Genomic DNA, 12,173 nt, shown 5'->3' with positions numbered 1-12,173 from the left:
CTAAAGCTTTAGCTGATTAATTGGTGGAGGCCACTTTTACAGTGCAAGCATTCAGAAGTAAGTCCCTTTGTGTTCAATGGCACTTAATCCTGCATAAGTGTGTGTACAACTGCATGTCTACAATCTTGTGCAATAGTGCAATCTTATGCATGTCTACTCAGAAGTAAGCCCACATAGAAGTAAGCATGCATAGGATTGTGCTGTTTGTTGGCAATGACAGATTTTAACCAGTGGGGCTGTGAGTTAAGTGTATACTTGCTTATGTTTTTTTAAAAAGAGATTTTGTCTCTGTTCTGTGCCTGTAAAAAGGGAATGAAAAAGAACAATAAGAAGAAAATATTGCACGATACCCTTTTGTTCTAAAAATGAGCAGTAGCTTTTCTCTATTAAATTATATGTGATCCTATGTTTCCATCAACATCAAAGGCACTTACATTGAGGATTAGGTCACTGAGTTTTATTATTCTTGTAAGCTGCCTTGAGCTATATGAGGAAAGGTGGGATATGAATATTTTAATGTAAATAAATATGCAAAGATATTTAAATCTCACTGAAAAGAACAATACCATTCTGGTGCAAGCATGTTTAGACAGAAGGAAGATAAGTCCTACAACTCTAAGCATTGGCTGGTTGAGGAATGCTGGGAGTTGTAGGACTTTTTCTGTCTAAACATGATTGATGATTGAAAACAGGAGGGAAAATGTGGCCCTCTGGATGTTGTTGGACTGCAACTCCCATCAGCCATCAGCAGCATAGCCAACAGTGAGGGAGGATGGGAATTGTAGTCTGATAACGTCTGAGGGCCACACATTCCCCATCCTGATTTTAAAAGTTCACCAAGATGGATTCAAGTTTAGGACCAGATTTTATTCACATAAAGCAGCCTTCCCCAACCTGGTGCAGTCCAAATGTGTTGGACTACAAGTCCTAGTGACCACGCTGGCTGAGGGATGCTGGGAGTTGTAGTCCAACATATCTGGAGGGCACCAGCTTGGTGAAGTCTGACAAAAGGTAAGCGTTAGGTACACACAAAGGTTTTAAGGGAAAGTGGACGTCACCAGATATAGTGAATGATTCAAGCAAGCCATGCACGTGAACACTGTTCAATCCAAGCAGCGGAAAAACAAGCATGTAATCATGAACACAATGAATCAGCCTTCCACCGAGCATACTAAGAGCCCTGCTGGATCAGACCAAGGGTCCATCTTGTCCAGCATTCTGTTCACACAGTAGCCAGCCAATTGCCCAGAGGAAACTCACAAGCAGGACATGAGTGCAACAGCACCCTCCTGCCCATGTTCTCCAGCAACTGGTGTATGCAGGCAGACTGTCTCTGATACTGGAGGTAGCATAGAGCCACCAAGACCAATAGTCTTTGCTAGCCTTCTCCTCCAGGAACCCCTTTTAAATTTGGTCATCCAGATTGGTGACCATCACTACATCTTGTGGAAGTGAATTCCATAGTTAATTACAGTATATGCTGTGTGAAGAAGTACTTTCTTTGATCTGTCCTGAATCTCCCATTAATCAGCTTCATGGGATGACCCCATAGAGTCCTAGGGCTTTTCCACACCAGGCTTTTTATCCTGCAACTTTACTGCAGCTTCTGCTTCTGGATTCTTTGCAGGATTAAGTTCAGCTCCTTCATGTGTACTCTCCCCCCTTTTCCCTGTGGATTGCCTTTATCTGCAAGTTCTATATGTTTCATTATACAGCCACTATATGGCACTGCTCTTATAGCACAACTCTCGCTTTACATAGACAAATTCAAATCACATTTTTTTATTAGCTCATTATTTCCATGTCAGATAAAGCCACGGAAATGGTCGGAAAGCATGGGAGAAGTCCTGGAGGGTGACGACGTCATGTAAAGGACCCACAAACTTTGGTGAGTAACCAGTCTTGATCACAGGATAAAAGCTCTGTGTGGAGAAGCCCCTGGTATTATGACAGAGGGAGAAAAATGTCTCTGTCTCCACACCATGCATCATTTTCTATACCTCTATTATGTCTCCCCTTACTCGCCTTTTTTTCCAAGCTAAACAATCCCAGATGTTGTAACCATCCCTCATAGGGGAGTTGCTCCAGCCCCTTGATCATTTTAGTTGCCTTATTGAACAACAGGTGCTGTGGTACATACCCTGAGTAGATTGGCAGTGAGTCCGTTCCAAAGGGCAAGCCATCCCTTTGTCTTCACGGTTTGCTTAAAACAGTCTACCATGCCCGCAAAATGGATGTCGACCCCTCCGTTCTGGGGGAGGCAAGGACTCTGAGCCTGCTCCGGAGAGAACACAGAAATGTTTTAAGGCAATGGAATCAATTTCACTGAAAATAAAGGGGATCCATTTTCTGCAATCCTTTAAGTCACTCATGATGCAACCAGATGGAGGTTTACTCAGAAGAAGCAAGTCATGCTGTGTGTAATGGGGCAAACTCCTAGGTAAGTATGCAGAGGAGCACACAGACAGCATTGCCACTGCCACACTTTATGGCAGCGGTAGGGAACATGTGGCCCTCCAGATGTTCATGGACTCCAACTCCCATCAGCCCTATCCAGCACTGCCAGTAGTGATGGATGATGGGGTATGTAGTCCAACAACACCTGGAGAGCCACACATTCCCCATCCCCGCTTTATGGATTTTCAACAAAAGGCATTGGAAGATTCAGGGTTTTGAGTGTCAGTCTTGCACCAATGTGAAGGCAAAGTGGGGAGATCTGGGTTTCATTCTGCATTGCAGACTACATGAACCCCGCTTGCCTAAATTTACAAAAAGTCACAGCATAACAGTCTCTCTCTCTCTCTCTCTCTCTCTCAGCAATGCCATAGTTACAAAAGTCATCACACCAGTGTGTTATTAACCTAAAATGTCTAGTTTTGTCACTTATTTCTGCAAACATCCTACATTCACGAGCTATGGAGTCCTGTCAAGACAAGGACGTAAGAGCCCTGCTGGATCAGACCAAGGGTCCACCTAATCCAGCATTCACCCAGTGGCCAACCAGCTGCCCACAGGAGGCCCACAAGCAGGGCATGAGCGCAACAGCACCCTCCCGCCCATGTTCCCCAGCAACTGGTGTACGCAGGCATACTGCCTCTGACACCGGAGGTAGCATCAAGCCGTCAGGACTAGGAGTCCTTGATAGCCTTCTCCTGCAGGAATTTGTCTACCCCGCCCGCTTTAAAGCCAACTAAATAGGTGTCCATCACTACATCCTGTGGTAGCAAATTCCATAGCTCAACTCTACGCTACTGCGTGAGGGAGTCCTTCCTTTTATCTGTCCTGAATCTCCCACCAATCAGCTTCATGGGAGGACCCTGTGTTCCAACCAAGATAAACCAAAGGAGCACAAGACTTGTTTCCAGTGGGGCTACACCTGCTGTCAGGGTGGACGCTGAGCCCATAGAATCCCAGAGTAGTTCTGATTCTGAGGAAGAGCAGTCGCCCCTGGGAGAGGAGCGCGCTCCTCTTTCCCAGGGCCAACAGCTGACGGAGATTCCTCCCACCAGCATTCCTAGCTTAGATAGCAGTCCTGGGAGTGACAGAGCGCGGGAAGCAGACTTGATGGACGCGCGATGCAGAGAGCAGCGCCAAATGGAGGGCGCAGAAAGGAGGCGTAGTGCCCGGTTGGCGCGCAAACAACGGCTGCGCCCAGAGGATCCAAGGGAAAAGGGGAGGGACTCTCCCTAGTCCTTAAGTTCAGGGGTCTGTCTGTAATTCCCTTTCAAACGGGGACCAACTGTTCCAACTTAGGGCATAGGTACTCTGCTGCTCATATCTAGTTGCTAACGGTAGAGTTGTTAAGTTGTAAAAGAGAAATAAAGCTTTGAAAAGAATCCCTTTGTCTGTGTCTGGACTTGGCTACTGGATTAGACTGAGAGAGGCCTCCAAGGAGCCCTTGACACCAGCCTTGCAAGGTATTCAATGCAAAAGCACTCACAGTGCAATCCTACGCATGTCTATTCGGAAGTCTCCCTCATGTCGTTGGTGCTTTATTCTTTGGTAAATGCCATTAGGACGGCAACCCTATAGTACAGTATTATGCATGCCTATTCTGAAGTAAGACCCATTCAGTTTAATGGGATATACTCCCAGGTAAGTCAATATAGGGTGCAATCCTGTACCCGGCTGGAAGTAAGCCTCACTGAGCTCAGTGGGGCTTATGTCTGTATACGATTGTGCTGTTAATATGCTTTAGTTTCACCATAACTCCCCTTTAACCACGGTCCCTTTTAACCAGGGGCATGTGAGCTGGTTCCACGTGATACACTTCCACCCTGGAGAGATACATGTATGAATAATGGTGTGAATTATGGATTCAGTGCATTTCAGTCTATGTTAGTGACTTTGGGTACAGAGCTGCGTGTGTGTGATAATTATTTTGGACTAGTACTGGTCATGTTCCAAAGAACTGTGAAACTAGCTCTGTCAGTCCAAGGTGGGTCTCTACACTTGTTTTTCTCAAGCAGCAAATCTTCTCCCATGTTGCATGGCCAGCTGTTTCTGAAGTCTGATGGGAGTTTTTTGACAGCCGTTTGTGTTGAACATGGAATGGGGGAGGGTGTCAGCTGTAAAATGTAGAAACTTCCGGAATTTAGCAAAAGGGAAGCTCTGTGAGTGAGCCTAGACGGTTCTTTGGATCCCAGCCGCTGAATACCAGTGGGTGATCGGGTGCGTATAGGGGACAGGCAGATTGACTGCCTGGGGTCAGGTAGGAAGAAAGTCAAGACAGAAGTGTTCCACTAGGCCAAGCTAACTTTCCAAAATGGCTGACAGGAGTTGCAGCCTAACGGTACCTTGAGGGACACATGTTTCCTATCCCTAGTGTAAGAACTGCCTACCTCCAGATGGGACCGCCTGCTGTGATTCTCTGTGAGGCTGCAATCCTATACACACCTGAAGTCAGTGGGCCTTACTTCTGAGGAAATATGCATAGGTATGCGCTCTGAGTTCCTGTTCTGGGCATTTCTCCTTTGAAGTCAAATCAGGTTTGAGTATTTATTGATTCAAAGCATTTTTATCTTGCTCTTCAGTCACAGAGAGGCCTTTAAGAATCAACAATTATACAGTATCTGCCCTCAGGCTTACAATCTAAAAAGACACAAGGAAAAGGATTGGGAGGAGGAAAATCCAGCCTTGCCCAGGGCAATGGGGGAGCATGACCTTCGTCCAGCAGAGGCTGATGGGAGGGGGTAGGCTGGAGCAGGGGATCATTCAGAGCTACAACCGGGAGTCTCTTCGAACCCACAAGACCCTTGAGCCATCTAGTTCATTGATTGCTCTTTGTCGCGTGCTGGCAATACTCTTGTGGCACAGGGCCGTGCCCTGGCAAAGGAAGGGTGAATCTGTCATTTTCGGTTCCGCTCAGTTTCTAATTTTTCTGACCTTAAGTTCATTTTGGCCCAATTCTGCATCACTATACCATTTTTTAAAGTCAGTATGAATGTTTATATGCATTTTCATGTGCCCGTCTCTTAATGTACACATTTTTGTGCACAGAGTTTGCACATATATGCATTTTGCAAGCTACTTCTCTTATTATAACATATTTCTGTGCACTATGGTGTGCATTTTCTTATAGTATATGGATTTTTGTGTGCACTTTCCCCCTAATACGTGCATTTTGGGGCACATTTTTTAAAGTGGAGGAACTGTATCACAAAATGCAAAAAAGTGCGAATTTCATTACACAAACGTGTTACAATTTGCTTATTGGTTCGGGAAGTGAAGATTTGGTAAATCTGCATAAATGTTTTGATGGAATGAATTTCTCACCCACCTCTAGTTCTCAGACAAGAGTTTGGGATCTACTGCTCCAGACATGGTGAAGGAAAACAACAACTTCAGCTTTTCTAGTGAGATAACCCTGAATCTCCCCCTCTTTCTGGCCAAGTTCCCAAACAAATACTATGAAATGTTTGCAAGGTTCTCTACAAAATGTTTTCCAAGACCTACAAGTTAAGCCCTTAAGGACAGAGCTCATTTCCTGCCCGCATTCTTCAGTTTCAGAGAGCAGTTGCATGAATCTTTGAAGACGCAAAAGAGATACTGACACTAGAGGTTCAAACAGAAACTGTCTTTTGTGCTCGGAGGAGAAAGAAACTCCTTTTTCTACAGTGAATTACGCCTGGTTTACATACAGGGAGCAGAGTGAGGTGACAGAATGGACTTCAGACTGGAAGTGTGGGATTGCATTTTTTTAAATACTCCCCTACATTAAAAACTCCTTGCAAACAGAAAACCAGCAGAGCAGACAAAATTCCCTGATGTGCTACTGTTCTATTTGAGGGGGGGGGTGTTGTTTCTTTTTACACGGAGAGTGTAAAAAAGTGATATCCCCCACTTGCAATTTGACACAGGACAACTATTTGAACACTTGCCTAATTTCCATATCCTTCTGTTGCCTGTGCAGACTTGGCCCTGATTTTATAGGCCATGTGGAAAGCCCTTACCTGTGTAAGCTTTCCAAATGCACCGTTATGTGTAAATGTACTTGCACCATTTACATGCAACTCTAACACGGGTGGCATGCCTCCCCACAGCATTGCTAGTGTGCTATGTTGACATGCAAACGGGGCAGTAGACATAAGAGCAAGAGCATTTGAACTTGACCAGACATGGGGGGAGCTTACAAGTGTAAGGGCTTTTTCCTATGGTCCGTGTCCTGAATAAATCAGGCCTTAAGCAGCTTCCTAGAGGTGCTAAGCCTAAAGTGATCCCCTCTGTCAGACGGGTGCATGGTGATGATATGCGAGATGTTTCCACTGTAATATGTCAAGCTCTTGGCAACTGATTTGTTTGTTGAAAGTTGAACCTCAAGGCTGCGAGGCAGCTAAAGGGAAGCATTTTTCAAGAGAGCTGTCAACCAAGCAGAAGATTTTTTCATGGACTAACTATCTGCCTTTTCATGGATTACATTTCAATAATTTTTCCCATCTCCGTGCCTTCAATACTTTGGGAGATACCATAGCAGGTTTGAAATAATTTATAATACATAATACATATGTAGATAAATAAAAGAAACAAATTAATCACCAAACAATAAACAACACATTACATAATTTATAAGTTAATGAACAAAACCTACCATTCCTTCATTGGTAGAAGGAAAGGTCACCTTTACTACCTTCCTTTTTCCACCCTAGTGGAATGATGTGGCAGATCTGAAAACATTAACAAAGGGGGCCTGTATTGTAACTTTGCTGGTTAAAAATTGCTCTCGCTGGTCAAAATTGTTGTTGTTGTTGTTCAGTCGTATCCGACTCTTCATGACCTCATGGACCATAGCACGCCAGGCCTTCCTGTCCTGCGCTCTCTCCCGGAGCGAGCTCAAGTCCATATTCATTGCATCCGTGATGCTATCTAGCCATCTTATCCTCTGCTGTCCCCTTCTCCTTTTGCCTTCAGTCTTTCCCAGCATCAGGGTCTTTTTCAGAGAGTTTTCTCTTCACATTAGGTGGCCAAAATATTTGAGCTTCAGCTTCAGTATCTGTCCTTCCAATGAGCATTCAGGGTTGATTTCCTTTAGGACTGACTGATTTGACCTTCTTGCAGTCCAGGGGACTCGTAAGAGTCTTCTCCAGCACCACAGTTTGAAAGAATCAATTCTTCGGCGCTCAGCCTTCCTTATAGTCCAGCTCTCACAGCCATACGTTGCTACTGGGAAAACCATAGCTTTGATTATACGAATCTTCGTCAGCAAGGTGATGTCTCTGCTTCTTACTATGCTGTCTAGGTTTGCCATAGCTTTCCTCCCAAGGAGCAAGCGTCTTTTAATTTCATGGTTACAGTCACCGTCTGCGGTGATCTTGGAGCCCAAGAAAATAAAATCTGTCACTGCTTCCATTTCTTCCCCTTCTATATGCCAGGAAGTGATGGGGCCAGATGCCATGATCTTCGTTTTTTTAATGTTGAGTTTCAAACCAGCTTTTGCACTCTCCTCTTTCACCCTCAACAAGAGGCTCTTGAGATCCTCTTCGCTTTCTGCCATTAGGGTGGTATCGTCTGCGTATCTGAGGTTGTTGATAATTCTCCCGGCAATCTTAATTCCGACCTGTGATTCATCCAACCCGGCGTTTCTCATGATGTACTCTGCATATAAGTTAAATAGGCAGGGCGACAATATGCAGCCTTGTCGTACCCCTTTCCCAATTTTGAACCAATCGGTTGTTCCATGTGTGGTTCTTACTGTTGCTTCTTGACCCTCGTACAGGTTTCTCAGGAGACAGGTAAGGTGGTCTGGTACTCCCATCTCTTTAAGAATTTGCCACAGTTTGTTGTGATCCACACAATCAAAGGCTTTAGCGTAGTCAATGAAGCAGAAATAGGCGTTTTTCTGGAATTCTCTTGCTTTCTCCATGATCCAGCGAATGTTGGTGATTTGATCTCTAGTTCCTCTGCCTCTTCGAAACCCAGCTTGTACTTCCGGTAGTTCTCGGTTCGCATACTGCTAAAGCCTAGCTTGTAGGATTTTGAGCATAACCTTGCTGGCATGTGAAATGAGCGCAATTGTGCGGTAGTTTGAACACTCTTTGGCGTTGCCCTTCTTTGGAATTGGAATGTAAACTGAACTTTTCCAGTCTTGTGGCCACTGTTGAGTGTTCCAAATGTGTTGGTATATTGAGTGCAGCACTTTAACAGTATCATCTTTTAGGATTTTAAATAGCTCAGCTGGAATACTGTAATCTCTGCTAGCTTTGTTGTTACTAATGCTTCCTAAGGCCCACTTGACTTCACTCTCGAGGATGTCCGGCTCAAGTTCAGTGACCGCACTATCATGGCTATCAGGGACATTCAGATCTTTCCTGTATAGTTCTTCTGTATATTCTTTCCACCTCTTAATCTCATCTGCTTCTGTGAGGTCCCTGCCTTCTTTGTCCTTTATCATGCCCGTCTTTGCACAAAACGTTCCCTTGAGATCTCCGATTTTCTTGAAGAGATCTCTAGTCTTTCCCATTCTGTTGTTTTCCTCGATTTCTTTGCATTGTTCATTTAAGAAGGCCTTCTTGTCTCTCCTTGCTATTCTCTGGAACTCTGTATTCAGTTGGATATATCTTCCGCTTTCTCCCTTGCTTTTTGCTTCCCTTCTTTCCTCAGCTACTTGCAAAGCCTCATCAGACAGCCACTTTGCTTTCTTGCATTTCTTTTTCTTTGGGATGGATTTCGTTGCTGCCTCCTGAACAATGTTACGGACCTCCGTCCATAGTTCCTCAGGCACTCTGTCTATCAGGTCTAATCCCTGAAATCTATTCCTCACCTCCACTGTATATTCATAAGGGATATGATTTAGGTCATAGCTGAATGGTTAGGGGTTTTCCCTACGTTCTTCAATTTAAGCCGAAATTTTGCAAGAAGCAGCTCATGATCTGAGCCACAGTCAGCTCCAGGTCTTGTTTCTACTGACTGTATAGAGCTCCTCCATCTTTGGCTGCAAAGGACATAATCAATCTGATTTCGATATTGACCATCTGGTGATGTCCATGTGTAGAGTCGCCTCTTGTGCTGTTGATCTACCAGTAAAGGCGTATATGCAGTGGCCTGACGGAGAATCAGGGTGGGGAGTGGGGATTCTCTTGATCCGTGGCCCAACCTCTGACCTGCGGAGCTTGTCCATCTGGTCTGTAGAGACTAGGGCTCCCTCCAGGGGCCTTGCTCCCTCCCATCCCCAAGCCCCGTCCCCTGGCCTGGAGGCTACTAGGGGCTTTGGCAGGAGGTAGAAATGTCTCTTTCCCAAGGAATCCCCCCTTGTCATCTCCAATCACAGGTTGCAGTCTAGGCAATTCCCCCAGGGGAGTGGCGGTTACGCATTTGTCCACTGTAGACTAACAGTGTGAACCTATTCAGAGTTGGGTGCCTCTTTATCCATTCACCTCAAAGGGCTTTGGCAGAACTAACTCCACACAGGATTGAGGCCTGGAACAGCCTTATTTTCCCACAGGTCGGCCATGGCCCCACGAGTCACGGCCGCCCATTGGTTCCTGTCAGCCGAGCCTACCTATAAACACTTCTAGGTTAGGTCGGTCTCTCTCCCTGGGCAACAGTCAGGGTCAGATTAAACATTCTGCTAATTATGTATAGCGGAGCGATGACTGGCTTACTTTCCTCTGTGTAAGCATGTGCAGCCCCAATTTGGATTGGGACTATGGCGATTCAGGAGGCGGGGGGGGGGGTTAAGCTTCTCCCTCCCATTTTTGTGTAGAAAGTCTACCCCCGGTCCATGGAGAGGGGGTTATAAAAGAAATGGAATCCATGGAGATTTTTTCTCTTTTTTTAACCCACCTCCCCATCCAACGTGTGTGTGTGTGTGTGTGTGTGTGTGTAATTTCAGCATGAAAACAGGAGGGGGGGAAGCTTAAATCCCCCCCCCAATCACCACAGTTCCAAACTGAATCAGGACCGCACGTGATTACACAAAGGTAAGTAAGGGCTCTCTGTTGCAGCTGCCTAATGTGAGACTGGCAGCCACATGCAAGAGGACCTTCTCCTTTGCTGCCCCTCAGTTGTGGAATGACCTGCCGGTTGAAATGCACCTGCTGACCTCCTTGAAGGTTTTTAAGCGGGCCTTAAAGAGGCTGTTATTACAGCAGGCCTTCCCTTTTGAGAACTCTTGTTCCTTTTGCTGACTTTTGTATACTGTTTTTAAGCAGTGTTGTTTTAAGCTGTCTTTTATTTTTGGATTTTTTAAAAAAATGTTTTTAGTTCAAAGTTGTTTTTAGTTATATGTTGATTGTCCATACGTTTTATGTAAATCGTTTTTAAACTTTGTATATTGTATTTTAATGTTTTAACTTTTGTAAAGCGCCCAGAGAGCTTCGGCTATGGGGCGGTATAGAAATATAATAAAGGAATGAATGAATGAAGGAATGAATGAATGAAAGTCAGTAACGCATAGGTCCACTAAGAATGTCTACTTTGGTCCTCATATTCTTGTACCTGACAGTACAGCTCTCAAGGAGGCTTTTCAAATACCTGCCCACTTTCACCCACCTATTCCCCAGGCTCTCGGTTGACCTCTCTGCCTTGCTCCTTCTGCCCTTCCCAGCAAACCCCTGCCTCAGCTCCAGTTCCATTCTGCAAAGGTATGTATCCCTCAACCTCCTGTGGTTCAGAATGTCCATGCTGAGCCCTGACGCGGCCCGTCATTTAAATCCCATTCCTTTGGGTGGGAGAGTTCCGAGCATGTGATTAACACTCCCAGGGAATCCAGTGGGCTTGAAAAAAACACTTCACTTTGGCAGGATTGTGTCCCAAATGATTATACTCATCTCTGCAGAACTACTTAAGCTGGTGTGGTTGCATTTGTGCCTAGAGAGCTTATCTGCCTGCATACATATTCAATCCCTTATGGAGCAATCCTATGCGTGTTTAGACAGAAAAAAGTTGTACAACTCCCAGCATTCCCCAGCCAGCAGGGCTGGGCTGACTGGGGAATGCTGTAAGTTGTAGGACCTTTTTTCTGTCTAAACATGCATAGGATTGCACCCTAACAGCATCATCCTTACGCATGACTACTCAGAAGTACGTCTCATTGTGTTCAGCAGTGTTTCCCCCCAGGAAAGTGTGCATAGTATTGCAGCCTAGGACTTTTACAACACAATCCTATGTATGGATGTTCGAAGTGTGTCTCGCCGTGTTCAATGGATTTCACACCCTAGTAAGTGTATTCTGGATTACAGCCTTGTTGTTGTTAAGGCACACAACTCCATTTAAAACAAAAGGACGCCCCATCCCACTCCCTGCAAGCAGCTCAGCATTTGCATGCACCAAGAGGGATTTTTCAGGGTGGGGCTATCCCGATTAATCTGCAGTCTCTACAGCACATCCCCAAATCTCTCCTATTTCTCTTGCTTCTGTATTGTTTCCAGTGGTGCAACTAGGTAATTTTAGACCCTGGATTTACTGGTCTCATACGAGGCCCCTTCAGAAGCCCATGTGCATTATTTCAGCTGTGAAGCACACCCTTAACGTTTCTGTTATCTCTCCCACACACACCCAGACACCATTTTTCCATGCTTTACAATCGCTTCTACATTCCTGATATGCTGGAGCAAAAAACCAAAACAACCCTGAATGCCAAACCTGATTTTAAAAAGAAATATTCAGAGCATGTGGTGCTTTGCATATTAAATTCTCTTAAATCACAGCACCATCACGATGACAGGAATAAAATGGAG

At 45.1% G+C, this 12,173-nt stretch overlaps 1 protein-coding gene across 1 annotated transcript in view; it reads right to left on the bottom strand.

The window, feature by feature from the left end:
• Positions 1-12,173, bottom strand: part of SLC25A43 (solute carrier family 25 member 43) — a 31,207-nt gene that overhangs the window by 3,292 nt on the left and 15,742 nt on the right. Inside the window, exon 4 of the mRNA XM_084813753.1 lies at positions 2,141-2,275. Coding sequence (XP_084669879.1) covers positions 2,141-2,275 — 135 coding nt within the window. The remainder of the gene's footprint in view (positions 1-2,140; positions 2,276-12,173) is intronic.

Source organism: Heloderma suspectum, chromosome 9 (genome assembly GCF_057233095.1).
Source record: "Heloderma suspectum isolate Gila_16-S chromosome 9, 16-S_ref, whole genome shotgun sequence".
In the NCBI taxonomy this organism is placed as follows: domain Eukaryota; kingdom Metazoa; phylum Chordata; class Lepidosauria; order Squamata; family Helodermatidae; genus Heloderma; species Heloderma suspectum.
Note: the sequence above shows the minus strand (reverse complement) of the source record. Positions and strands in the feature narration are given on the sequence as shown.